At 42.7% G+C, this 26618-nt stretch overlaps 8 protein-coding genes and 11 pseudogenes across 8 annotated transcripts in view; 12 read left to right on the top strand and 7 right to left on the bottom strand.

Annotated features, from left to right (window-relative positions):
* Window positions 1-628: 628 nt before the first annotated feature.
* LOC145501218 (histone H2B.1 pseudogene) lies at window positions 629-1198 on the bottom strand (annotated as a pseudogene).
* Window positions 1199-1585: 387 nt separating this feature from the next.
* Window positions 1586-2096, top strand: LOC145501228 (histone H2A pseudogene; annotated as a pseudogene).
* A 997-nt stretch (window positions 2097-3093) lies between these two features.
* Window positions 3094-9578, bottom strand: LOC145500168 (uncharacterized). The gene is made up of 3 exons (XM_081479649.1): window positions 9165-9578; window positions 5398-5693; window positions 3094-3536 (listed from the first exon to the last, which is right to left on the bottom strand). The coding sequence occupies exons 1-3, from the start codon at window positions 9472-9474 to the stop codon at window positions 3192-3194; spliced, it is 951 nt and encodes a 316-aa protein (XP_081335775.1). The 5' UTR covers window positions 9475-9578; the 3' UTR covers window positions 3094-3191.
* Window positions 3811-4563, top strand: LOC145501212 (histone H3-like). Its single transcript, XM_081480734.1, has one exon. It carries the CDS (start codon window positions 4041-4043, stop codon window positions 4449-4451), a length of 411 nt encoding a protein of 136 aa, XP_081336860.1. The 5' UTR covers window positions 3811-4040; the 3' UTR covers window positions 4452-4563.
* LOC145501205 (histone H1-delta-like) lies at window positions 4978-5789 on the top strand. The gene has a single exon (XM_081480726.1). It carries the CDS (start codon window positions 5186-5188, stop codon window positions 5759-5761), a length of 576 nt encoding a protein of 191 aa, XP_081336852.1. The 5' UTR covers window positions 4978-5185; the 3' UTR covers window positions 5762-5789.
* Window positions 6600-7169, bottom strand: LOC145501219 (histone H2B.1 pseudogene; annotated as a pseudogene).
* On the top strand, window positions 7557-8086 carry LOC145501227 (histone H2A pseudogene; annotated as a pseudogene).
* A 202-nt stretch (window positions 9579-9780) lies between the features above and the next one.
* On the top strand, window positions 9781-10534 carry LOC145501213 (histone H3-like). The gene has a single exon (XM_081480735.1). The coding sequence runs from the start codon at window positions 10012-10014 to the stop codon at window positions 10420-10422; it is 411 nt and encodes a 136-aa protein (XP_081336861.1). The 5' UTR covers window positions 9781-10011; the 3' UTR covers window positions 10423-10534.
* Window positions 10535-10948: 414 nt separating this feature from the next.
* LOC145501204 (histone H1-delta-like) lies at window positions 10949-11816 on the top strand. The gene has a single exon (XM_081480725.1). It carries the CDS (start codon window positions 11157-11159, stop codon window positions 11730-11732), a length of 576 nt encoding a protein of 191 aa, XP_081336851.1. The 5' UTR covers window positions 10949-11156; the 3' UTR covers window positions 11733-11816.
* A 748-nt stretch (window positions 11817-12564) lies between these two features.
* LOC145501217 (histone H2B.1 pseudogene) lies at window positions 12565-13141 on the bottom strand (annotated as a pseudogene).
* Window positions 13142-13528: 387 nt separating this feature from the next.
* LOC145501226 (histone H2A pseudogene) lies at window positions 13529-14039 on the top strand (annotated as a pseudogene).
* Window positions 14040-15032: 993 nt separating this feature from the next.
* On the bottom strand, window positions 15033-15550 carry LOC145501234 (histone H4). The gene has a single exon (XM_081480742.1). The coding sequence runs from the start codon at window positions 15444-15446 to the stop codon at window positions 15135-15137; it is 312 nt and encodes a 103-aa protein (XP_081336868.1). The 5' UTR covers window positions 15447-15550; the 3' UTR covers window positions 15033-15134.
* Window positions 15551-15752: 202 nt separating this feature from the next.
* The window catches only part of LOC145501237 (histone H3-like), a 13485-nt gene continuing 2619 nt past the window's right edge, over window positions 15753-26618 (top strand). Inside the window, exon 1 of the mRNA XM_081480744.1 lies at window positions 15753-16332. Within this exon, the coding sequence (XP_081336870.1) occupies window positions 15984-16332 (349 nt within the window). The 5' untranslated portion in view covers window positions 15753-15983. The remainder of the gene's footprint in view (window positions 16333-26618) is intronic.
* LOC145501207 (histone H1-delta-like) lies at window positions 16921-17731 on the top strand. The gene has a single exon (XM_081480728.1). The coding sequence runs from the start codon at window positions 17129-17131 to the stop codon at window positions 17702-17704; it is 576 nt and encodes a 191-aa protein (XP_081336854.1). The 5' UTR covers window positions 16921-17128; the 3' UTR covers window positions 17705-17731.
* Window positions 18540-19113, bottom strand: LOC145501220 (histone H2B.1 pseudogene; annotated as a pseudogene).
* Window positions 19501-20030, top strand: LOC145501229 (histone H2A pseudogene; annotated as a pseudogene).
* On the bottom strand, window positions 21059-21583 carry LOC145501236 (histone H4-like; annotated as a pseudogene).
* Window positions 21952-22688, top strand: LOC145500254 (histone H3-like; annotated as a pseudogene).
* On the top strand, window positions 24656-26006 carry LOC145500026 (histone H2A pseudogene; annotated as a pseudogene).

Here is a 26618-nt window from a genome sequence, read left to right as displayed (position 1 = left end):
TCAACGCCCGAAAGCTGCAAAGAAAATGCTCTTGTCAATAAGACGTAAGATAGATCTCGCAAAAAAAAAAAACGAAACAAAAGAGATCTTGAGCGTTGTTTAATAAGTTTCTCTGATGCTTGACCAGAGATGGAGTGAAACACTCGAGCGCGTGCGGAGAACGTGAACTTAGCCGTGAACTTCGGTCTAAAAAATCAAAAGAAAATAAAAACTGAAAACCGATAAGGTTGAAAAATGTCAAAGGTTCAGCATCTTGTGAAAAGTCACAAACTCTTCGGGCATAGGCTTTCTTCAGTGTGAAAACCATTACATGATACTTCGTGCGAGTGTTCATTGCAACGAAACAAACGGAAGCTAAGCGCGCGGAAACTGCCTGTTAAATTATGCGCGTGCGGAGAACATGACATTAGGTGCCACTGGCTTGTTGATTTTCGCGGGGAGTCTTATAATAGTCCACGATAAACGTTGACGGCACACGGAAAGCTTGCGTGAAAAACTGACAGGCAGCGTTCCGAGCTATCCTTTATAAAGAAAAGCATAAAGAACTTGAACTGGGCCATTCATTGCTGTAAACAGTTTTATTTTGCAAAAAAAAAAAAACACACACACACAAAAACTCTATGTATATATTTCTCTTAAATCTAATAGTTATCTCAAATCTGAAAGCTTAAAAGAAAGCCTTGTGTAGTGTGGCGATTAAAGGAGCAGAAGGGGTTAATAACTAAAGAACTGACACGTTGGACATTGCTTTTTATGACATGTGGTGGCTCCTAAAGGAGCCGTTTTTGTTGTGAATCAACGCTGGAGTCGATGTTTACTTGCTGCTGGTATACTTGGTGACAGCCTTAGTGCCTTCGCTGACAGCATGCTTTGCAAGTTCTCCAGGCAGAAGCAACCTGATGGCGGTCTGGATCTCGCGGGAGCTGATGGTCGACTTCTTGTTGTAGTGCGCCAGGCGGGAAGACTCATTGGCGATACGCTCGAAGATATCATTCACAAACGAATTCATGATACCCATGGCCTTGCTAGAAATACCCGTATCGGGATGAACTTGCTTAAGGACCTTGTAGATGTAGATCGCATAGCTCTCCTTTCTCTTTCCCTTCCTCTTTTTCTTGGCCGAACCATCAACTGCCGCCGACTTAGTTTTTCCCGCTCGCTTCTCGCCTTTCTTTGCTGCTGGAACTTTCGGTGCCATGTTTATCTGGCTTCTCTGAAAAATTGTTTGGAATTCTAGATGATCCGATGAGATCAGCTTTGAACATGCCACGGTAACTTAACTGCTATTTATTACAAATTATCCAGGAGGATTAATTAGTATGCGGATCGAAATTGCCTTTCGCCGATTGGTTATTTCATTAACTGACAACTACCCATAGGCCGACGCTACCGACAGCGCATTTTGCCTGCTAATTATCTTTTGTTCGGAGTACGGCGCGGTTTTGATTGGTGCGCTTTGATCCTCTGATTTGAAGAAAAATCAAATAAAAATCCGGGTCATAGTTTCGGGCTGACTAGACTAGAACAAAATCGTTCAACTCAACTTTGCCAGAGATAACAAGCAAAGAGAACATTCAGAAAGTGAAAATGACAGGTCGAGGAAAAGGCAAAGCTCCGGGCACCAAGTCTAAGAGCCGTTCATCCCGGGCAGGACTTCAGTTTCCTGTTGGTCGTATCCATCGTCTCCTTCGCAAAGGCAACTACGGCGAGCGTGTCGGCGCAGGTGCTCCAGTCTACTTGGCTGCCGTACTGGAGTATCTGAGCGCTGAGATTCTCGAGTTAGCTGGAAATGCTGCTCGGGACAACAAGAAAACCAGGATCATCCCTCGTCACCTGCAGTTAGCCGTTCGAAACGATGAAGAGTTAAACAAACTTCTTGCTGGTGTGACTATCGCTCAGGGTGGAGTTCTTCCCAACATACAAGCAGTGCTTCTACCCAAGAAGGCGGAGAAGAAACAACATTAAGCTCCCAGCTTAATAACAAACTCAAAACGGCTCTTTTAGGAGCCACCAAATGTTGATAACAGTCATGTTCCAATACAAAGATAAGCGGCCTTATAGCAATACATCAAAGTTACCAAAAACTACCTCCTGTTAGGCATTCGCTTCAACTACAAAACAAAACTAATGAAATCAATCTAAAGTTGCCTGCAGTACACACATAGAGAAAAACACAAGGCGTACAATAATTAGGCATGCGCGCGTTCGTTTTAAACCGAAAGTCCAGTGTATTATATTTATCAGCTGGAAGTCGATAAAAGTGACTTAAAACAGTCTTAGCGAGTTAATCTCTTGTGTGACTTTCATATATATTCTCTACGGCTTTTATTACAAGATCTAATAAGTACCTACGAGTGTTCGAGAAGTTGTCTAGTGGTCCTGCTCGGTTCGGCCAGGAAGGCGGCAAAAGCGAAAGAGCAATCCAAATGTCCGGCAGTAAACTTATTTACTATGTGGGTGTATTCATCATGCAGTTTGCAAATCTAGATATTCGCTGGCGCGTGCTACAGAAAGAATGCAACAGTTATGAATAAGAACTATTGCTGATTACTACAAGCCGAGATGTGTGTCATGCAATAGGAAAACCATTGTTAATGTTATACAAAGCGTGCCCGTAAGTAGTTGGGTTAGTTTAGATTTTTTTGTCACCCTTATTTTATGCTTGTCATCTAATCGACAGATTAGCGGAATAAAAACGTTCTTAACCGACTCTCAACCCGAGGAATGTTCTGGGAGAATGTTCTTAAAATCTTGGTTAATCTCAGCCTTAACGTTCTTATAAAAAAAAAAAGTTATAGTTGTCTCAGTCATCTCATTTGCCTACTGAAAGACTATTCCAACTTAAAATTGTTAACAGATTGGTCTTGAAAACACACACCATAATTTAACTCTTATCTCGACGGCCTTGTTTGCAAGCGCTTAATTTGATCAACGCTCGACACCTAAAACCCAACACTTTACATACACAGAACTTTGATCAAAAAAAATGTCAGCTATTATTGCAACTCTTAACTTCTGTTTTACATCACTAACTAACATCACTAACTAACGCAAATTAAAGTTCAACATAGAACTGTTTGTTGCTGTTGTTAAAAATGAATCGCATTTATTGCTGGTCGGGACTTTCGTTAGACTTGTTGGCTCCTAAAGGAGCCGTTTTTTTAAGGGGGAGCTTGTAGTCAGGCACTTCCCTAACCACCAAATCCGTAGAGAGTACGTCCTTGGCGTTTGAGAGCGTAGACCACGTCCATGGCTGTCACTGTCTTTCGTTTGGCGTGCTCGGTGTAGGTCACAGCATCACGTATGACGTTCTCAAGGAAGACTTTCAGGACTCCGCGAGTCTCTTCGTAGATCAGACCAGAGATACGCTTCACACCACCGCGGCGAGCTAGACGACGGATAGCAGGCTTGGTTATGCCCTGGATGTTGTCTCTTAAAATTTTACGATGACGCTTAGCGCCGCCCTTTCCTAGACCTTTGCCTCCTTTACCGCGTCCAGACATGACTTGTTTTAGATAATCCAGTAGCGAAACTGCGAGTTAACGAACCCTGCCGACTTTGCTGGCGCTTTAGTTTGTCCAGTTGTACCTCTCGGGAAACATAACTTTCAAAACAAAGCAAAGGCCAACGCTTTGCCGACAGTCTCATGAATATTTATACTCGGCATGCCTTACTTTGGATAACTTACTTGCCCGTTAAGGAAAACTGTTACGAGAAATTCTCATTTCTTGTTAACAAAGTCAGACTTAAACTAAACAGGAAATATATATATATATCTATATCACAGTGCCCACAATTCCGTAATATTCCGCATGCTTTCGAGTCATTTTCAAATTTCTAGCAACAAGCTGCCTAAGATCGAAAGTTCAGCCGCATCTTCTTCACAACAGAAAAGCAAATTTCTCACAGCCAATCACATGCGTCATTAATCAGCCAATCGGATCACGGGCTTTCTGTTATAAATCGATTTTACTCAATGGTGGTGAAACAAATCAAAACTTTTTGATCGCTTTCAAAACGTCAAATCTCTACTTTCAGTCATGGCTCGTACCAAGCAAACGGCTCGAAAATCGACTGGTGGAAAAGCTCCTCGTAAGCAGTTAGCTACAAAAGCAGCCCGGAAGAGCGCTCCTGCTACTGGTGGTGTCAAGAAACCTCATCGTTACAGACCCGGAACAGTTGCTCTCCGAGAAATTCGCCGTTATCAGAAATCTACAGAACTACTCATCCGCAAGCTGCCTTTTCAGCGTCTTGTGCGAGAGATTGCGCAGGATTTCAAAACGGACCTGCGCTTTCAAAGCTCTGCCGTCCTAGCTCTCCAAGAGGCCAGTGAAGCCTATCTAGTGGGCTTGTTTGAGGATACCAACCTGTGCGCTATCCACGCCAAACGTGTCACCATTATGCCAAAGGATATCCAGTTGGCCAGACGAATCAGAGGCGAGCGTGCTTAAGTGAGCTTACGCTTCACATACTTAAAACTAAAACGGCTCCTTTAGGAGCCACCACTTGAAGATAAAGTCAATGACCAATAAATTGTACCCTTAACTTTTAGCAAGGTTCTGTCTTAACACGTTCCACATTTCTTTTTCTGAGGCCAAAGCTGTGTTGAAAACGAACAAACAAATGAACGAAAAATCCAACAAACGAAGGATAGAACTAACGAATACGCGAACCAGTCAAAAACAGACGAAGGAAAGAACGAACAATGAGCGAAGGAACGAACAAACAAACCAACGAACAAACGAAGGATAGAACTAACAAATCAACGAATAAACCAATGAAACTAACCAACCAACAAACTGACCAAACGTCAACAAAACATCAGTCCAATATCATTCTTTCTAGCGTTTCTTCGCATTAGACAGCGTTTGCCTTTACATGTCGGTCGATTCACTTCGAGTTTTATCGTGTTGTTGGAAAAAAGACTGTACCTCGGTCCCTTTAAAAAGGTTTTAATAAAGTATTTCAATGAAAAACTCAAATAAAACTGTGTACCAAGCAATTTATTCCCAAGTATTTGCATGAAAGAAACACAGAATAACAACGTCCGTTACTAACTTTGCCGGGCTTGTTCTCTCTGCGGTCCGCATTTACAAGTAAAAACTTACAATGCTAACAACGTGCCTCGAATTTCTCGAAAGAGTCACACAATTCACAGCTCAGTAGACCGACAGAAACTAGCAGAATGTCAGACAACGCTAAGCGAAAGATGACCAAAACCCCTGCCGAACATCCGAAATACGAAGAGATGATTAAGACTGCTATTCTCACGTTGAAAGATCGCAACGGTTCTTCACGCCAAGCGATCGAGAAGTACGTTAAGGCCAACTACAAGGTGGGAGATACAGCATCTCATCACGTCAAGACAGCTCTGAAGAAGGGTACAGCCAATGGAACCTTCATCCACACCAAGGGAGTGGGAGCTTCAGGATCATTTAAGCTACCAAAAGAGCAGAAAAAGCCGACCAGAAAGTCTGCTGCGCCGAGTAAAAGGCCGCTGGCTAAGCCAAAGAAACCCGCTGCTACAACGAAAGCTTCCACAAAGAAACCTGCGGCCAAGAAAGAGACTTCTTCTACGAAAAACTCTTCTACAAAAAGTCCGTCATCCAAGAAAGATACGTCCAAGAAGCCTGCAGTCAAGAAGCCATCAGGCACAAAGTCACCAACAAAGCCGAAGGTAGCTGCGAAGAAACCTAGCACAAAGAAAGAAGTTAAAAAGCCGGCCGCAGTCAAGAAAGCTAAGGTGACCAAGAAGAAGTAAACGAAGAGATATCTTCGCCCGGCGTCCAGTAAACCAAACGGCTCTTTTAGGAGCCACCAAATGAACAAAAGCAATGACCAACTTGAAAAAAAAAACAAAACATATATTTCCCTCCATATATTTGACGGAATAACAAAGTAAAACTAGGTGCAACACACACACTCGCACTCACACAGGATAAAAAAAAACAAAAAAACAGGCAATCGAAGATCAACGCCCGAAAGCTGCAAAGAAAATGCTCTTGTCAATAAGACGTAAGATAGATCTCGCAAAAAAAAAAAACGAAACAAAAGAGATCTTGAGCGTTGTTTAATAAGTTTCTCTGATGCTTGACCAGAGATGGAGTGAAACACTCGAGCGCGTGCGGAGAACGTGAACTTAGCCGTGAACTTCGGTCTAAAAAATCAAAAGAAAATAAAAACTGAAAACCGATAAGGTTGAAAAATGTCAAAGGTTCAGCATCTTGTGAAAAGTCACAAACTCTTCGGGCATAGGCTTTCTTCAGTGTGAAAACCATTACATGATACTTCGTGCGAGTGTTCATTGCAACGAAACAAACGGAAGCTAAGCGCGCGGAAACTGCCTGTTAAATTATGCGCGTGCGGAGAACATGACATTAGGTGCCACTGGCTTGTTGATTTTCGCGGGGAGTCTTATAATAGTCCACGATAAACGTTGACGGCACACGGAAAGCTTGCGTGAAAAACTGACAGGCAGCGTTCCGAGCTATCCTTTATAAAGAAAAGCATAAAGAACTTGAACTGGGCCATTCATTGCTGTAAACAGTTTTATTTTGCAAAAAAAAAAAAACACACACACACAAAAACTCTATGTATATATTTCTCTTAAATCTAATAGTTATCTCAAATCTGAAAGCTTAAAAGAAAGCCTTGTGTAGTGTGGCGATTAAAGGAGCAGAAGGGGTTAATAACTAAAGAACTGACACGTTGGACATTGCTTTTTATGACATGTGGTGGCTCCTAAAGGAGCCGTTTTTGTTGTGAATCAACGCTGGAGTCGATGTTTACTTGCTGCTGGTATACTTGGTGACAGCCTTAGTGCCTTCGCTGACAGCATGCTTTGCAAGTTCTCCAGGCAGAAGCAACCTGATGGCGGTCTGGATCTCGCGGGAGCTGATGGTCGACTTCTTGTTGTAGTGCGCCAGGCGGGAAGACTCATTGGCGATACGCTCGAAGATATCATTCACAAACGAATTCATGATACCCATGGCCTTGCTAGAAATACCCGTATCGGGATGAACTTGCTTAAGGACCTTGTAGATGTAGATCGCATAGCTCTCCTTTCTCTTTCCCTTCCTCTTTTTCTTGGCCGAACCATCAACTGCCGCCGACTTAGTTTTTCCCGCTCGCTTCTCGCCTTTCTTTGCTGCTGGAACTTTCGGTGCCATGTTTATCTGGCTTCTCTGAAAAATTGTTTGGAATTCTAGATGATCCGATGAGATCAGCTTTGAACATGCCACGGTAACTTAACTGCTATTTATTACAAATTATCCAGGAGGATTAATTAGTATGCGGATCGAAATTGCCTTTCGCCGATTGGTTATTTCATTAACTGACAACTACCCATAGGCCGACGCTACCGACAGCGCATTTTGCCTGCTAATTATCTTTTGTTCGGAGTACGGCGCGGTTTTGATTGGTGCGCTTTGATCCTCTGATTTGAAGAAAAATCAAATAAAAATCCGGGTCATAGTTTCGGGCTGACTAGACTAGAACAAAATCGTTCAACTCAACTTTGCCAGAGATAACAAGCAAAGAGAACATTCAGAAAGTGAAAATGACAGGTCGAGGAAAAGGCAAAGCTCCGGGCACCAAGTCTAAGAGCCGTTCATCCCGGGCAGGACTTCAGTTTCCTGTTGGTCGTATCCATCGTCTCCTTCGCAAAGGCAACTACGGCGAGCGTGTCGGCGCAGGTGCTCCAGTCTACTTGGCTGCCGTACTGGAGTATCTGAGCGCTGAGATTCTCGAGTTAGCTGGAAATGCTGCTCGGGACAACAAGAAAACCAGGATCATCCCTCGTCACCTGCAGTTAGCCGTTCGAAACGATGAAGAGTTAAACAAACTTCTTGCTGGTGTGACTATCGCTCAGGGTGGAGTTCTTCCCAACATACAAGCAGTGCTTCTACCCAAGAAGGCGGAGAAGAAACAACATTAAGCTCCCAGCTTAATAACAAACTCAAAACGGCTCTTTTAGGAGCCACCAAATGTTGATAACAGTCATGTTCCAATACAAAGATAAGCGGCCTTATAGCAATACATCAAAGTTACCAAAAACTACCTCCTGTTAGGCATTCGCTTCAACTACAAAACAAAACTAATGAAATCAATCTAAAGTTGCCTGCAGTACACACATAGAGAAAAACACAAGGCGTACAATAATTAGGCATGCGCGCGTTCGTTTTAAACCGAAAGTCCAGTGTATTATATTTATCAGCTGGAAGTCGATAAAAGTGACTTAAAACAGTCTTAGCGAGTTAATCTCTTGTGTGACTTTCATATATATTCTCTACGGCTTTTATTACAAGATCTAATAAGTACCTACGAGTGTTCGAGAAGTTGTCTAGTGGTCCTGCTCGGTTCGGCCAGGAAGGCGGCAAAAGCGAAAGAGCAATCCAAATGTCCGGCAGTAAACTTATTTACTATGTGGGTGTATTCATCATGCAGTTTGCAAATCTAGATATTCGCTGGCGCGTGCTACAGAAAGAATGCAACAGTTATGAATAAGAACTATTGCTGATTACTACAAGCCGAGATGTGTGTCATGCAATAGGAAAACCATTGTTAATGTTATACAAAGCGTGCCCGTAAGTAGTTGGGTTAGTTTAGATTTTTTTGTCACCCTTATTTTATGCTTGTCATCTAATCGACAGATTAGCGGAATAAAAACGTTCTTAACCGACTCTCAACCCGAGGAATGTTCTGGGAGAATGTTCTTAAAATCTTGGTTAATCTCAGCCTTAACGTTCTTATAAAAAAAAAAAGTTATAGTTGTCTCAGTCATCTCATTTGCCTACTGAAAGACTATTCCAACTTAAAATTGTTAACAGATTGGTCTTGAAAACACACACCATAATTTAACTCTTATCTCGACGGCCTTGTTTGCAAGCGCTTAATTTGATCAACGCTCGACACCTAAAACCCAACACTTTACATACACAGAACTTTGATCAAAAAAAATGTCAGCTATTATTGCAACTCTTAACTTCTGTTTTACATCACTAACTAACATCACTAACTAACGCAAATTAAAGTTCAACATAGAACTGTTTGTTGCTGTTGTTAAAAATGAATCGCATTTATTGCTGGTCGGGACTTTCGTTAGACTTGTTGGCTCCTAAAGGAGCCGTTTTTTTAAGGGGGAGCTTGTAGTCAGGCACTTCCCTAACCACCAAATCCGTAGAGAGTACGTCCTTGGCGTTTGAGAGCGTAGACCACGTCCATGGCTGTCACTGTCTTTCGTTTGGCGTGCTCGGTGTAGGTCACAGCATCACGTATGACGTTCTCAAGGAAGACTTTCAGGACTCCGCGAGTCTCTTCGTAGATCAGACCAGAGATACGCTTCACACCACCGCGGCGAGCTAGACGACGGATAGCAGGCTTGGTTATGCCCTGGATGTTGTCTCTTAAAATTTTACGATGACGCTTAGCGCCGCCCTTTCCTAGACCTTTGCCTCCTTTACCGCGTCCAGACATGACTTGTTTTAGATAATCCAGTAGCGAAACTGCGAGTTAACGAACCCTGCCGACTTTGCTGGCGCTTTAGTTTGTCCAGTTGTACCTCTCGGGAAACATAACTTTCAAAACAAAGCAAAGGCCAACGCTTTGCCGACAGTCTCATGAATATTTATACTCGGCATGCCTTACTTTGGATAACTTACTTGCCCGTTAAGGAAAACTGTTACGAGAAATTCTCATTTCTTGTTAACAAAGTCAGACTTAAACTAAACAGGAAATATATATATATATCTATATCACAGTGCCCACAATTCCGTAATATTCCGCATGCTTTCGAGTCATTTTCAAATTTCTAGCAACAAGCTGCCTAAGATCGAAAGTTCAGCCGCATCTTCTTCACAACAGAAAAGCAAATTTCTCACAGCCAATCACATGCGTCATTAATCAGCCAATCGGATCACGGGCTTTCTGTTATAAATCGATTTTACTCAATGGTGGTGAAACAAATCAAAACTTTTTGATCGCTTTCAAAACGTCAAATCTCTACTTTCAGTCATGGCTCGTACCAAGCAAACGGCTCGAAAATCGACTGGTGGAAAAGCTCCTCGTAAGCAGTTAGCTACAAAAGCAGCCCGGAAGAGCGCTCCTGCTACTGGTGGTGTCAAGAAACCTCATCGTTACAGACCCGGAACAGTTGCTCTCCGAGAAATTCGCCGTTATCAGAAATCTACAGAACTACTCATCCGCAAGCTGCCTTTTCAGCGTCTTGTGCGAGAGATTGCGCAGGATTTCAAAACGGACCTGCGCTTTCAAAGCTCTGCCGTCCTAGCTCTCCAAGAGGCCAGTGAAGCCTATCTAGTGGGCTTGTTTGAGGATACCAACCTGTGCGCTATCCACGCCAAACGTGTCACCATTATGCCAAAGGATATCCAGTTGGCCAGACGAATCAGAGGCGAGCGTGCTTAAGTGAGCTTACGCTTCACATACTTAAAACTAAAACGGCTCCTTTAGGAGCCACCACTTGAAGATAAAGTCAATGACCAATAAATTGTACCCTTAACTTTTAGCAAGGTTCTGTCTTAACACGTTCCACATTTCTTTTTCTGAGGCCAAAGCTGTGTTGAAAACGAACAAACAAATGAACGAAAAATCCAACAAACGAAGGATAGAACTAACGAATACGCGAACCAGTCAAAAACAGACGAAGGAAAGAACGAACAATGAGCGAAGGAACGAACAAACAAACCAACGAACAAACGAAGGATAGAACTAACAAATCAACGAATAAACCAATGAAACTAACCAACCAACAAACTGACCAAACGTCAACAAAACATCAGTCCAATATCATTCTTTCTAGCGTTTCTTCGCATTAGACAGCGTTTGCCTTTACATGTCGGTCGATTCACTTCGAGTTTTATCGTGTTGTTGGAAAAAAGACTGTACCTCGGTCCCTTTAAAAAGGTTTTAATAAAGTATTTCAATGAAAAACTCAAATAAAACTGTGTACCAAGCAATTTATTCCCAAGTATTTGCATGAAAGAAACACAGAATAACAACGTCCGTTACTAACTTTGCCGGGCTTGTTCTCTCTGCGGTCCGCATTTACAAGTAAAAACTTACAATGCTAACAACGTGCCTCGAATTTCTCGAAAGAGTCACACAATTCACAGCTCAGTAGACCGACAGAAACTAGCAGAATGTCAGACAACGCTAAGCGAAAGATGACCAAAACCCCTGCCGAACATCCGAAATACGAAGAGATGATTAAGACTGCTATTCTCACGTTGAAAGATCGCAACGGTTCTTCACGCCAAGCGATCGAGAAGTACGTTAAGGCCAACTACAAGGTGGGAGATACAGCATCTCATCACGTCAAGACAGCTCTGAAGAAGGGTACAGCCAATGGAACCTTCATCCACACCAAGGGAGTGGGAGCTTCAGGATCATTTAAGCTACCAAAAGAGCAGAAAAAGCCGACCAGAAAGTCTGCTGCGCCGAGTAAAAGGCCGCTGGCTAAGCCAAAGAAACCCGCTGCTACAACGAAAGCTTCCACAAAGAAACCTGCGGCCAAGAAAGAGACTTCTTCTACGAAAAACTCTTCTACAAAAAGTCCGTCATCCAAGAAAGATACGTCCAAGAAGCCTGCAGTCAAGAAGCCATCAGGCACAAAGTCACCAACAAAGCCGAAGGTAGCTGCGAAGAAACCTAGCACAAAGAAAGAAGTTAAAAAGCCGGCCGCAGTCAAGAAAGCTAAGGTGACCAAGAAGAAGTAAACGAAGAGATATCTTCGCCCGGCGTCCAGTAAACCAAACGGCTCTTTTAGGAGCCACCAAATGAACAAAAGCAATGACCAACTTGAAAAAAAAAACAAAACATATATTTCCCTCCATATATTTGACGGAATAACAAAGTAAAACTAGGTGCAACACACACACTCGCACTCACACAGGATAAAAAAAAACAAAAAAACAGGCAATCGAAGATCAACGCCCGAAAGCTGCAAAGAAAATGCTCTTGTCAATAAGACGTAAGATAGATCTCGCAAAAAAAAAAAACGAAACAAAAGAGATCTTGAGCGTTGTTTAATAAGTTTCTCTGATGCTTGACCAGAGATGGAGTGAAACACTCGAGCGCGTGCGGAGAACGTGAACTTAGCCGTGAACTTCGGTCTAAAAAATCAAAAGAAAATAAAAACTGAAAACCGATAAGGTTGAAAAATGTCAAAGGTTCAGCATCTTGTGAAAAGTCACAAACTCTTCGGGCATAGGCTTTCTTCAGTGTGAAAACCATTACATGATACTTCGTGCGAGTGTTCATTGCAACGAAACAAACGGAAGCTAAGCGCGCGGAAACTGCCTGTTAAATTATGCGCGTGCGGAGAACATGACATTAGGTGCCACTGGCTTGTTGATTTTCGCGGGGAGTCTTATAATAGTCCACGATAAACGTTGACGGCACACGGAAAGCTTGCGTGAAAAACTGACAGGCAGCGTTCCGAGCTATCCTTTATAAAGAAAAGCATAAAGAACTTGAACTGGGCCATTCATTGCTGTAAACAGTTTTATTTTGCAAAAAAAAAAAACACACACACACACAAAAACTCTATGTATATATTTCTCTTAAATCTAATAGTTATCTCAAATCTGAAAGCTTAAAAGAAAGCCTTGTGTAGTGTGGCGATTAAAGGAGCAGAAGGGGTTAATAACTAAAGAACTGACACGTTGGACATTGCTTTTTATGACATGTGGTGGCTCCTAAAGGAGCCGTTTTTGTTGTGAATCAACGCTGGAGTCGATGTTTACTTGCTGCTGGTATACTTGGTGACAGCCTTAGTGCCTTCGCTGACAGCATGCTTTGCAAGTTCTCCAGGCAGAAGCAACCTGATGGCGGTCTGGATCTCGCGGGAGCTGATGGTCGACTTCTTGTTGTAGTGCGCCAGGCGGGAAGACTCATTGGCGATACGCTCGAAGATATCATTCACAAACGAATTCATGATACCCATGGCCTTGCTAGAAATACCCGTATCGGGATGAACTTGCTTAAGGACCTTGTAGATGTAGATCGCATAGCTCTCCTTTCTCTTTCCCTTCCTCTTTTTCTTGGCCGAACCATCAACTGCCGCCGACTTAGTTTTTCCCGCTCGCTTCTCGCCTTTCTTTGCTGCTGGAACTTTCGGTGCCATGTTTATCTGGCTTCTCTGAAAAATTGTTTGGAATTCTAGATGATCCGATGAGATCAGCTTTGAACATGCCACGGTAACTTAACTGCTATTTATTACAAATTATCCAGGAGGATTAATTAGTATGCGGATCGAAATTGCCTTTCGCCGATTGGTTATTTCATTAACTGACAACTACCCATAGGCCGACGCTACCGACAGCGCATTTTGCCTGCTAATTATCTTTTGTTCGGAGTACGGCGCGGTTTTGATTGGTGCGCTTTGATCCTCTGATTTGAAGAAAAATCAAATAAAAATCCGGGTCATAGTTTCGGGCTGACTAGACTAGAACAAAATCGTTCAACTCAACTTTGCCAGAGATAACAAGCAAAGAGAACATTCAGAAAGTGAAAATGACAGGTCGAGGAAAAGGCAAAGCTCCGGGCACCAAGTCTAAGAGCCGTTCATCCCGGGCAGGACTTCAGTTTCCTGTTGGTCGTATCCATCGTCTCCTTCGCAAAGGCAACTACGGCGAGCGTGTCGGCGCAGGTGCTCCAGTCTACTTGGCTGCCGTACTGGAGTATCTGAGCGCTGAGATTCTCGAGTTAGCTGGAAATGCTGCTCGGGACAACAAGAAAACCAGGATCATCCCTCGTCACCTGCAGTTAGCCGTTCGAAACGATGAAGAGTTAAACAAACTTCTTGCTGGTGTGACTATCGCTCAGGGTGGAGTTCTTCCCAACATACAAGCAGTGCTTCTACCCAAGAAGGCGGAGAAGAAACAACATTAAGCTCCCAGCTTAATAACAAACTCAAAACGGCTCTTTTAGGAGCCACCAAATGTTGATAACAGTCATGTTCCAATACAAAGATAAGCGGCCTTATAGCAATACATCAAAGTTACCAAAAACTACCTCCTGTTAGGCATTCGCTTCAACTACAAAACAAAACTAATGAAATCAATCTAAAGTTGCCTGCAGTACACACATAGAGAAAAACACAAGGCGTACAATAATTAGGCATGCGCGCGTTCGTTTTAAACCGAAAGTCCAGTGTATTATATTTATCAGCTGGAAGTCGATAAAAGTGACTTAAAACAGTCTTAGCGAGTTAATCTCTTGTGTGACTTTCATATATATTCTCTACGGCTTTTATTACAAGATCTAATAAGTACCTACGAGTGTTCGAGAAGTTGTCTAGTGGTCCTGCTCGGTTCGGCCAGGAAGGCGGCAAAAGCGAAAGAGCAATCCAAATGTCCGGCAGTAAACTTATTTACTATGTGGGTGTATTCATCATGCAGTTTGCAAATCTAGATATTCGCTGGCGCGTGCTACAGAAAGAATGCAACAGTTATGAATAAGAACTATTGCTGATTACTACAAGCCGAGATGTGTGTCATGCAATAGGAAAACCATTGTTAATGTTATACAAAGCGTGCCCGTAAGTAGTTGGGTTAGTTTAGATTTTTTTGTCACCCTTATTTTATGCTTGTCATCTAATCGACAGATTAGCGGAATAAAAACGTTCTTAACCGACTCTCAACCCGAGGAATGTTCTGGGAGAATGTTCTTAAAATCTTGGTTAATCTCAGCCTTAACGTTCTTATAAAAAAAAAAAGTTATAGTTGTCTCAGTCATCTCATTTGCCTACTGAAAGACTATTCCAACTTAAAATTGTTAACAGATTGGTCTTGAAAACACACACCATAATTTAACTCTTATCTCGACGGCCTTGTTTGCAAGCGCTTAATTTGATCAACGCTCGACACCTAAAACCCAACACTTTACATACACAGAACTTTGATCAAAAAAAATGTCAGCTATTATTGCAACTCTTAACTTCTGTTTTACATCACTAACTAACATCACTAACTAACGCAAATTAAAGTTCAACATAGAACTGTTTGTTGCTGTTGTTAAAAATGAATCGCATTTATTGCTGGTCGGGACTTTCGTTAGACTTGTTGGCTCCTAAAGGAGCCGTTTTTTTAAGGGGGAGCTTGTAGTCAGGCACTTCCCTAACCACCAAATCCGTAGAGAGTACGTCCTTGGCGTTTGAGAGCGTAGACCACGTCCATGGCTGTCACTGTCTTTCGTTTGGCGTGCTCGGTGTAGGTCACAGCATCACGTATGACGTTCTCAAGGAAGACTTTCAGGACTCCGCGAGTCTCTTCGTAGATCAGACCAGAGATACGCTTCACACCACCGCGGCGAGCTAGACGACGGATAGCAGGCTTGGTTATGCCCTGGATGTTGTCTCTTAAAATTTTACGATGACGCTTAGCGCCGCCCTTTCCTAGACCTTTGCCTCCTTTACCGCGTCCAGACATGACTTGTTTTAGATAATCCAGTAGCGAAACTGCGAGTTAACGAACCCTGCCGACTTTGCTGGCGCTTTAGTTTGTCCAGTTGTACCTCTCGGGAAACATAACTTTCAAAACAAAGCAAAGGCCAACGCTTTGCCGACAGTCTCATGAATATTTATACTCGGCATGCCTTACTTTGGATAACTTACTTGCCCGTTAAGGAAAACTGTTACGAGAAATTCTCATTTCTTGTTAACAAAGTCAGACTTAAACTAAACAGGAAATATATATATATATCTATATCACAGTGCCCACAATTCCGTAATATTCCGCATGCTTTCGAGTCATTTTCAAATTTCTAGCAACAAGCTGCCTAAGATCGAAAGTTCAGCCGCATCTTCTTCACAACAGAAAAGCAAATTTCTCACAGCCAATCACATGCGTCATTAATCAGCCAATCGGATCACGGGCTTTCTGTTATAAATCGATTTTACTCAATGGTGGTGAAACAAATCAAAACTTTTTGATCGCTTTCAAAACGTCAAATCTCTACTTTCAGTCATGGCTCGTACCAAGCAAACGGCTCGAAAATCGACTGGTGGAAAAGCTCCTCGTAAGCAGTTAGCTACAAAAGCAGCCCGGAAGAGCGCTCCTGCTACTGGTGGTGTCAAGAAACCTCATCGTTACAGACCCGGAACAGTTGCTCTCCGAGAAATTCGCCGTTATCAGAAATCTACAGAACTACTCATCCGCAAGCTGCCTTTTCAGCGTCTTGTGCGAGAGATTGCGCAGGATTTCAAAACGGACCTGCGCTTTCAAAGCTCTGCCGTCCTAGCTCTCCAAGAGGCCAGTGAAGCCTATCTAGTGGGCTTGTTTGAGGATACCAACCTGTGCGCTATCCACGCCAAACGTGTCACCATTATGCCAAAGGATATCCAGTTGGCCAGACGAATCAGAGGCGAGCGTGCTTAAGTGAGCTTACGCTTCACATACTTAAAACTAAAACGGCTCCTTTAGGAGCCACCACTTGAAGATAAAGTCAATGACCAATAAATTGTACCCTTAACTTTTAGCAAGGTTCTGTCTTAACACGTTCCACATTTCTTTTTCTGAGGCCAAAGCTGTGTTGAAAACGAACAAACAAATGAACGAAAAATCCAACAAACGAAGGATAGAACTAACGAATACGCGAACCAGTCAAAAACAGACGAAGGAAAGAACGAACAATGAGCGAAGGAACGAACAAACAAACCAACGAACAAACGAAGGATAGAACTAACAAATCAACGAATAAACCAATGAAACTAACCAACCAACAAACTGACCAAACGTCAACAAAACATCAGTCCAATATCATTCTTTCTAGCGTTTCTTCGCATTAGACAGCGTTTGCCTTTACATGTCGGTCGATTCACTTCGAGTTTTATCGTGTTGTTGGAAAAAAGACTGTACCTCGGTCCCTTTAAAAAGGTTTTAATAAAGTATTTCAATGAAAAACTCAAATAAAACTGTGTACCAAGCAATTTATTCCCAAGTATTTGCATGAAAGAAACACAGAATAACAACGTCCGTTACTAACTTTGCCGGGCTTGTTCTCTCTGCGGTCCGCATTTACAAGTAAAAACTTACAATGCTAACAACGTGCCTCGAATTTCTCGAAAGAGTCACACAATTCACAGCTCAGTAGACCGACAGAAACTAGCAGAATGTCAGACAACGCTAAGCGAAAGATGACCAAAACCCCTGCCGAACATCCGAAATACGAAGAGATGATTAAGACTGCTATTCTCACGTTGAAAGATCGCAACGGTTCTTCACGCCAAGCGATCGAGAAGTACGTTAAGGCCAACTACAAGGTGGGAGATACAGCATCTCATCACGTCAAGACAGCTCTGAAGAAGGGTACAGCCAATGGAACCTTCATCCACACCAAGGGAGTGGGAGCTTCAGGATCATTTAAGCTACCAAAAGAGCAGAAAAAGCCGACCAGAAAGTCTGCTGCGCCGAGTAAAAGGCCGCTGGCTAAGCCAAAGAAACCCGCTGCTACAACGAAAGCTTCCACAAAGAAACCTGCGGCCAAGAAAGAGACTTCTTCTACGAAAAACTCTTCTACAAAAAGTCCGTCATCCAAGAAAGATACGTCCAAGAAGCCTGCAGTCAAGAAGCCATCAGGCACAAAGTCACCAACAAAGCCGAAGGTAGCTGCGAAGAAACCTAGCACAAAGAAAGAAGTTAAAAAGCCGGCCGCAGTCAAGAAAGCTAAGGTGACCAAGAAGAAGTAAACGAAGAGATATCTTCGCCCGGCGTCCAGTAAACCAAACGGCTCTTTTAGGAGCCACCAAATGAACAAAAGCAATGACCAACTTGAAAAAAAAAACAAAACATATATTTCCCTCCATATATTTGACGGAATAACAAAGTAAAACTAGGTGCAACACACACACTCGCACTCACACAGGATAAAAAAAAACAAAAAAACAGGCAATCGAAGATCAACGCCCGAAAGCTGCAAAGAAAATGCTCTTGTCAATAAGACGTAAGATAGATCTCGCAAAAAAAAAAAAACGAAACAAAAGAGATCTTGAGCGTTGTTTAATAAGTTTCTCTGATGCTTGACCAGAGATGGAGTGAAACACTCGAGCGCGTGCGGAGAACGTGAACTTAGCCGTGAACTTCGGTCTAAAAAATCAAAAGAAAATAAAAACTGAAAACCGATAAGGTTGAAAAATGTCAAAGGTTCAGCATCTTGTGAAAAGTCACAAACTCTTCGGGCATAGGCTTTCTTCAGTGTGAAAACCATTACATGATACTTCGTGCGAGTGTTCATTGCAACGAAACAAACGGAAGCTAAGCGCGCGGAAACTGCCTGTTAAATTATGCGCGTGCGGAGAACATGACATTAGGTGCCACTGGCTTGTTGATTTTCGCGGGGAGTCTTATAATAGTCCACGATAAACGTTGACGGCACACGGAAAGCTTGCGTGAAAAACTGACAGGCAGCGTTCCGAGCTATCCTTTATAAAGAAAAGCATAAAGAACTTGAACTGGGCCATTCATTGCTGTAAACAGTTTTATTTTGCAAAAAAAAAAAAACACACACACACAAAAACTCTATGTATATATTTCTCTTAAATCTAATAGTTATCTCAAATCTGAAAGCTTAAAAGAAAGCCTTGTGTAGTGTGGCGATTAAAGGAGCAGAAGGGGTTAATAACTAAAGAACTGACACGTTGGACATTGCTTTTTATGACATGTGGTGGCTCCTAAAGGAGCCGTTTTTGTTGTGAATCAACGCTGGAGTCGATGTTTACTTGCTGCTGGTATACTTGGTGACAGCCTTAGTGCCTTCGCTGACAGCATGCTTTGCAAGTTCTCCAGGCAGAAGCAACCTGATGGCGGTCTGGATCTCGCGGGAGCTGATGGTCGACTTCTTGTTGTAGTGCGCCAGGCGGGAAGACTCATTGGCGATACGCTCGAAGATATCATTCACAAACGAATTCATGATACCCATGGCCTTGCTAGAAATACCCGTATCGGGATGAACTTGCTTAAGGACCTTGTAGATGTAGATCGCATAGCTCTCCTTTCTCTTTCCCTTCCTCTTTTTCTTGGCCGAACCATCAACTGCCGCCGACTTAGTTTTTCCCGCTCGCTTCTCGCCTTTCTTTGCTGCTGGAACTTTCGGTGCCATGTTTATCTGGCTTCTCTGAAAAATTGTTTGGAATTCTAGATGATCCGATGAGATCAGCTTTGAACATGCCACGGTAACTTAACTGCTATTTATTACAAATTATCCAGGAGGATTAATTAGTATGCGGATCGAAATTGCCTTTCGCCGATTGGTTATTTCATTAACTGACAACTACCCATAGGCCGACGCTACCGACAGCGCATTTTGCCTGCTAATTATCTTTTGTTCGGAGTACGGCGCGGTTTTGATTGGTGCGCTTTGATCCTCTGATTTGAAGAAAAATCAAATAAAAATCCGGGTCATAGTTTCGGGCTGACTAGACTAGAACAAAATCGTTCAACTCAACTTTGCCAGAGATAACAAGCAAAGAGAACATTCAGAAAGTGAAAATGACAGGTCGAGGAAAAGGCAAAGCTCCGGGCACCAAGTCTAAGAGCCGTTCATCCCGGGCAGGACTTCAGTTTCCTGTTGGTCGTATCCATCGTCTCCTTCGCAAAGGCAACTACGGCGAGCGTGTCGGCGCAGGTGCTCCAGTCTACTTGGCTGCCGTACTGGAGTATCTGAGCGCTGAGATTCTCGAGTTAGCTGGAAATGCTGCTCGGGACAACAAGAAAACCAGGATCATCCCTCGTCACCTGCAGTTAGCCGTTCGAAACGATGAAGAGTTAAACAAACTTCTTGCTGGTGTGACTATCGCTCAGGGTGGAGTTCTTCCCAACATACAAGCAGTGCTTCTACCCAAGAAGGCGGAGAAGAAACAACATTAAGCTCCCAGCTTAATAACAAACTCAAAACGGCTCTTTTAGGAGCCACCAAATGTTGATAACAGTCATGTTCCAATACAAAGATAAGCGGCCTTATAGCAATACATCAAAGTTACCAAAAACTACCTCCTGTTAGGCATTCGCTTCAACTACAAAACAAAACTAATGAAATCAATCTAAAGTTGCCTGCAGTACACACATAGAGAAAAACACAAGGCGTACAATAATTAGGCATGCGCGCGTTCGTTTTAAACCGAAAGTCCAGTGTATTATATTTATCAGCTGGAAGTCGATAAAAGTGACTTAAAACAGTCTTAGCGAGTTAATCTCTTGTGTGACTTTCATATATATTCTCTACGGCTTTTATTACAAGATCTAATAAGTACCTACGAGTGTTCGAGAAGTTGTCTAGTGGTCCTGCTCGGTTCGGCCAGGAAGGCGGCAAAAGCGAAAGAGCAATCCAAATGTCCGGCAGTAAACTTATTTACTATGTGGGTGTATTCATCATGCAGTTTGCAAATCTAGATATTCGCTGGCGCGTGCTACAGAAAGAATGCAACAGTTATGAATAAGAACTATTGCTGATTACTACAAGCCGAGATGTGTGTCATGCAATAGGAAAACCATTGTTAATGTTATACAAAGCGTGCCCGTAAGTAGTTGGGTTAGTTTAGATTTTTTTGTCACCCTTATTTTATGCTTGTCATCTAATCGACAGATTAGCGGAATAAAAACGTTCTTAACCGACTCTCAACCCGAGGAATGTTCTGGGAGAATGTTCTTAAAATCTTGGTTAATCTCAGCCTTAACGTTCTTATAAAAAAAAAAAGTTATAGTTGTCTCAGTCATCTCATTTGCCTACTGAAAGACTATTCCAACTTAAAATTGTTAACAGATTGGTCTTGAAAACACACACCATAATTTAACTCTTATCTCGACGGCCTTGTTTGCAAGCGCTTAATTTGATCAACGCTCGACACCTAAAACCCAACACTTTACATACACAGAACTTTGATCAAAAAAAATGTCAGCTATTATTGCAACTCTTAACTTCTGTTTTACATCACTAACTAACATCACTAACTAACGCAAATAAAGTTCAACATAGAACTGTTTGTTGCTGTTGTTAAAAATGAATCGCATTTATTGCTGGTCGGGACTTTCGTTAGACTTGTTTGGCTCCTAAAGGAGCCGTTTTTTTAAGGGGGAGCTTGTAGTCAGGCACTTCCCTAACCACCAAATCCGTAGAGAGTACGTCCTTGGCGTTTGAGAGCGTAGACCACGTCCATGGCTGTCACTGTCTTTCGTTTGGCGTGCTCGGTGTAGGTCACAGCATCACGTATGACGTTCTCAAGGAAGACTTTCAGGACTCCGCGAGTCTCTTCGTAGATCAGACCAGAGATACGCTTCACACCACCGCGGCGAGCTAGACGACGGATAGCAGGCTTGGTTATGCCCTGGATGTTGTCTCTTAAAATTTTACGATGACGCTTAGCGCCGCCCTTTCCTAGAACCTTTGCCTCCTTTACCGCGTCCAGACATGACTTGTTTTAGATAATCCAGTAGCGAAACTGCGAGTTAACGAACCCTGCCGACTTTGCTGGCGCTTTAGTTTGTCCAGTTGTACCTCTCGGGAAACATAACTTTCAAAACAAAGCAAAGGCCAACGCTTTGCCGACAGTCTCATGAATATTTATACTCGGCATGCCTTACTTTGGATAACTTACTTGCCCGTTAAGGGAAAACTGTTACGAGAAATTCTCATTTCTTGTTAAACAAAGTCAGACTTAAACTAAACAGGAAATATATATATATATCTATATCACAGTGCCCACAATTCCGTAATATTCCGCATGCTTTCGAGTCATTTTCAAATTTCTAGCAACAAGCTGCCTAAGATCGAAAGTTCAGCCGCATCTTCTTCACAACAGAAAAGCAAATTTCTCACAGCCAATCACATGCGTTCATTAATCAGCCAAATCGGATCACGGGCTTTCTGTTATAAATCGATTTTACTCAATGGTGGTGAAACAAATCAAAACTTTTTGATCGCTTTCAAAACGTCAATCTCTACTTTCAGTCATGGCTCGTACCAAGCAAACGGCTCGAAAATCGACTGGTGGAAAAGCTCCTCGTAAGCAGTTAGCTACAAAAGCAGCCCCGGAAGAGCGCTCCTGCTACTGGTGGTGTCAAGAAACCTCATCGTTACAGACCCGGAACAGTTGCTCTCCGAGAAATTCGCCGTTATCAGAAATCTACAGAACTACTCATCCGCAAGCTGCCTTTTCAGCGTCTTGTGCGAGAGATTGCGCAGGATTTCAAAACGGACCTGCGCTTTCAAAGCTCTGCCGTCCTAGCTCTCCAAGAGGCCAGTGAAGCCTATCTAGTGGGCTTGTTTGAGGATACCAACCTGTGCGCTATCCACGCCAAACGTGTCACCATTATGCCAAAGGATATCCAGTTGGCCAGACGAATCAGAGGCGAGCGTGCTTAAGTGAGCTTACGCTTCACATACTTAAAACTAAAACGGCTCCTTTAGGAGCCACCACTTGAAGATAAAGTCAATGACCAATAAATTGTACCCTTAACTTTTAGCAAGGTTCTGTCTTAACACGTTCCACATTTCTTTTTCTGAGGCCAAAGCTGTGTTGAAAACGAACAAACAAATGAACGAAAAATCCAACAAACGAAGGATAGAACTAACGAATACGCGAACCAGTCAAAAACAGACGAAGGAAAGAACGAACAATGAGCGAAGGAACGAACAAACAAACCAACGAACAAACGAAGGATAGAACTAACAAATCAACGAATAAACCAATGAAACAAACCAACCAACAAACTGACCAAACGTCAACAAAACATCAGTCCAATATCATTCTTTCTAGCGTTTCTTCGCATTAGACAGCGTTTTGCCTTTACATGTCGGTCGATTCACTTCGAGTTTTATCGTGTGGTTGGAAAAAAGACTGTACCTCGGTCCCTTTAAAAAGGTTTTAATAAAGTATTTCAATGAAAAACTCAAATAAAACTGTGTACCAAGCAATTTATTCCCAAGTATTTGCATGAAAGAAACACAGAATAACAACGTCCGTTACTAACTTTGCCGGGCTTGTTCTCTCTGCGGTCCGCATTTACAAGTAAAAACTTACAATGCTAACAACGTGCCTCGAATTTCTCGAAAGAGTCACACAATTCACAGCTCAGTAGACCGACAGAAACTAGCAGAATGTCAGACAAACGCTAAGCGAAAGATGACCAAAACCCCTGCCGAACATCCGAAATACGAAGAGATGATTAAGACTGCTATTCTCACGTTGAAAGATCGCAACGGTTCTTCACGCCAAGCGATCGAGAAGTACGTTAAGGCCAACTACAAGGTGGGAGATACAGCATCTCATCACGTCAAGACAGCTCTGAAGAAGGGTACAGCCAATGGAACCTTCATCCACACCAAGGGAGTGGAGCTTCAGGATCATTTAAGCTACCAAAAGAGCAGATAAAGCCGACCAGAAAGTCTGTTGCGCCGAGTAAAAGGCCGCTGGCTAAGCCAAAGAAACCCGCTGCTACAACGAAAGCTTCCACAAAGAAACCTGCGGCCAAGAAAGAGACTTCTTCTACGAAAAACTCTTCTACAAAAAGTCCGTCATCCAAGAAAGATACGTCCAAGAAGCCTGCAGTCAAGAAGCCATCAGGCACAAAGTCACCAACAAAGCCGAAGGTAGCTGCGAAGAAACCTAGCACAAAGAAAGAAGTTAAAAAGCCGGCCGCAGTCAAGAAAGCCTAAGGTGACCAAGAAGAAGTAAACGAAGAGATATCTTCGCCCGGCGTCCAGTAAACCAAACGGCTCTTTTAGGAGCCACCAAATGAACAAAAGCAATGACCAACTTGAAAAAAAAAACAAAACATATATTTTCCCCTCCATATATTTGACGGAATAACAAAGTAAAACTAGGTGCAACACACACACTCGCACTCACACAGGAAAAAAAAAAAACAAAAAACAGGCAATCGAAGATCAACGCCCGAAAAGCTGCAAAGAAAATGCTCTTGTCATTAAGACGTAAGATAGATCTCGCAAAAAAAAAAACGAAACAAAAGAGATCTTGAGCGTTGTTTAATAAGTTTCTCTGATGCTTGACCAGAGATGGAGTGAAACACTCGAGCGCGTGCGGAGAACGTGAACTTAGCCGTGAACTTCGGTCTAAAAAATCAAAAGAAAATAAAAACTGAAAACCGATAAGGTTGAAAAATGTCAAAGGTTCAGCTATCTTGTGAAAAGTCAAAACTCTTCGGGCATAGGCTTTCTTCAGTGTGAAAACCATTACATGATACTTCGTGCGAGTGTTCATTGCAACGAAACAAACGGAAGCTAAGCGCGCGGAAACTGCCTGTTAAATTATGCGCGTGCGGAGAACATGACATTAGGTGCCACTGGCTTGTTGATTTTCGCGGGGAGTCTTATAATAGTCCCACGATAAACGTTGACGGCACACGGAAAGCTTGCGTGAAAAACTGACAGGCAGCGTTCCGAGCTATCCTTTATAAAGAAAAGCATAAAGAACTTGAACTGGGCCATTCATTGCTGTAAACAGTTTTTATTTTGCAAAAAAAAAAAAACACACACACACAAAAACTCTATGTATATATTTCTCTTAAATCTAATAGTTATCTCAAATCTGAAAGCTTAAAAGAAAGCCTTGTGTAGTGTGGCGATTAAAGGAGCAGAAGGGGTTAATAACTAAAGAACTGACACGTTGGACATTGCTTTTTATGACATGTGGTGGCTCCTAAAGGAGCCCGTTTTTGTTGTGAATCAACGCTGGAGTCGATGTTTACTTGCTGCTGGTATACTTGGTGACAGCCTTAGTGCCTTCGCTGACGCATGCTTTGCAAGTTCTCCAGGCAGAAGCAACCTGATGGCGGTCTGGATCTCGCGGGAGCTGATGGTCGACTTCTTGTTGTAGTGCGCCAGGCGGGAAGACTCATTGGCGATACGCCGAAGATATCATTCACAAACGAATTCATGATACCCATGGCCTTGCTAGAAATACCCGTATCGGGATGAACTTGCTTAAGGACTTGTAGATGTAGATCGCATAGCTCTCCTTTCTCTTTCCCTTCCTCTTTTCTTGGCCGAACCATCAACTGCCGCCGACTTAGTTTTTCCCGCTCGCTTCTCGCCTTTCTTTGCTGCTGGAACTTTCGGTGCCATGTTTATCTGGCTTCTCTGAAAAATTGTTTGGAATTCTAGATGATCCGATGAGATCAGCTTTGATCAGCTTTGAACATGCCACGGTAACTTAACTGCTATTTATTACAAATTATCCAGGAGGATTAATTAGTATGCGGATCGAAATTGCCTTTCGCCGATTGGTTATTTCATTAACTGACAACTACCCATAGGCCGACGCTACCGACAGCGCATTTTGCCTGCTAATTATCTTTTGTTCGGAGTACGGCGCGGTTTTGATTGGTGCGCTTTTGATCCTCTGATTTGAAGAAAAATCAAATAAAAATCCGGGTCATAGTTTCGGGCTGACTAGACTAGAACAAAATCGTTCAACTCAACTTTGCCAGAGATAACAAGCAAAGAGAACATTCAGAAAGTGAAAATGACAGGTCGAGGAAAAAGGCAAAGCTCCGGGCACCAAGTCTAAGAGCCGTTCATCCCGGGCAGGACTTCAGTTTCCTGTTGGTCGTATCCATCGTCTCCTTCGCAAAGGCAACTACGGCGAGCGTGTCGGCGCAGGTGCTCCAGTCTACTTGGCTGCCGTACTGGAGTATCTGAGCGCTGAGATTCTCGAGTTAGCTGGAAATGCTGCTCGGGACAACAAGAAAACCAGGATCATCCCTCGTCACCTGCAGTTAGCCGTTCGAAACGATGAAGAGTTAAACAAACTTCTTGCTGGTGTGACTATCGCTCAGGGTGGAGTTCTTCCCAACATACAAGCAGTGCTTCTACCCAAGAAGGCGGAGAAGAAACAACATTAAGCTCCCAGCTTAATAACAAACTCAAAACGGCTCTTTTAGGAGCCACCAAATGTTGATAACAGTCATGTTCCAATACAAAGATAAGCGGCCTTATAGCAATACATCAAAGTTACCAAAAACTACCTCCTGTTAGGCATTCGCTTCAACTACAAAACAAAAACTAATGAAATCAATCTAAAGTTGCCTGCCAGTACACACATAGAGAAAAACACAAGGCGTACAATAATTAGGCATGCGCGCGTTCGTTTTAAACCGAAAGTCCAGTGTATTATATTTATCAGCTGGAAGTCGATTAAAAGTGACTTAAAAACAGTCTTAGCGAGTTAATCTCTTGTGTTGACTTTCATATATATTCTCTACGGCTTTTATTTACAAGATCTAATAAGTACCTACGAGTGTTCGAGAAGTTGTCTAGTGGTCCTGCTCGGTTCGGCCAGGAAGGCGGCAAAAGCGAAAGAGCAATCCAAATGTCCGGCAGTAAACTTATTTACTATGTGGGTGTATTCATCATGCAGTTTGCAAATCTAGATATTCGCTGGCGCGTGCTACAGAAAGAATGCAACAGTTATGAATAAGAACTATTGCTGATTACTACAAGCCGAGATGTGTGTCATGCAATAGGAAAACCATTGTTAATGTTATACAAAGCGTGCCCGTAAGTAGTTGGGTTAGTTTAGATTTTTTGTCACCCTTATTTTATGCTTGTCATCTAATCGACAGATTAGCGGAATAAAAACGTTCTTAACC

This window comes from Orbicella franksi, chromosome 10, assembly GCF_964199315.1.
Source record: "Orbicella franksi chromosome 10, jaOrbFran1.1, whole genome shotgun sequence".
In the NCBI taxonomy this organism is placed as follows: domain Eukaryota; kingdom Metazoa; phylum Cnidaria; class Anthozoa; order Scleractinia; family Merulinidae; genus Orbicella; species Orbicella franksi.
This window is presented reverse-complemented; position numbering and strand designations above follow the sequence as displayed.

Excerpts from the sequence above, each read along its gene's own strand:
- LOC145501212 (XM_081480734.1), top strand. The coding sequence starts at position 4,041 with ATGGCTCGTACCAAGCAAACGGCTCGAAAATCGACTGGTGGAAAAGCT.
- LOC145501205 (XM_081480726.1), top strand. The coding sequence starts at position 5,186 with ATGTCAGACAACGCTAAGCGAAAGATGACCAAAACCCCTGCCGAACAT.
- LOC145500168 (XM_081479649.1), bottom strand. The coding sequence starts at position 9,474 with ATGTCTGGACGCGGTAAAGGAGGCAAAGGTCTAGGAAAGGGCGGCGCT. Across the intron at positions 5,694-9,164 it reads TCTCTACGGATTTGGTGGTT|GTTTCTTCGCAGCTACCTTC; the intron begins AGGGAAGTGCCT and ends TCTTTGTGCTAG. Across the intron at positions 3,537-5,397 it reads CTCCCTTGGTGTGGATGAAG|GCAGTTTCGCTACTGGATTA; the intron begins GTTCCATTGGCT and ends GTTCGTTAACTC.
- LOC145501213 (XM_081480735.1), top strand. The coding sequence starts at position 10,012 with ATGGCTCGTACCAAGCAAACGGCTCGAAAATCGACTGGTGGAAAAGCT.
- LOC145501204 (XM_081480725.1), top strand. The coding sequence starts at position 11,157 with ATGTCAGACAACGCTAAGCGAAAGATGACCAAAACCCCTGCCGAACAT.
- LOC145501234 (XM_081480742.1), bottom strand. The coding sequence starts at position 15,446 with ATGTCTGGACGCGGTAAAGGAGGCAAAGGTCTAGGAAAGGGCGGCGCT.
- LOC145501207 (XM_081480728.1), top strand. The coding sequence starts at position 17,129 with ATGTCAGACAACGCTAAGCGAAAGATGACCAAAACCCCTGCCGAACAT.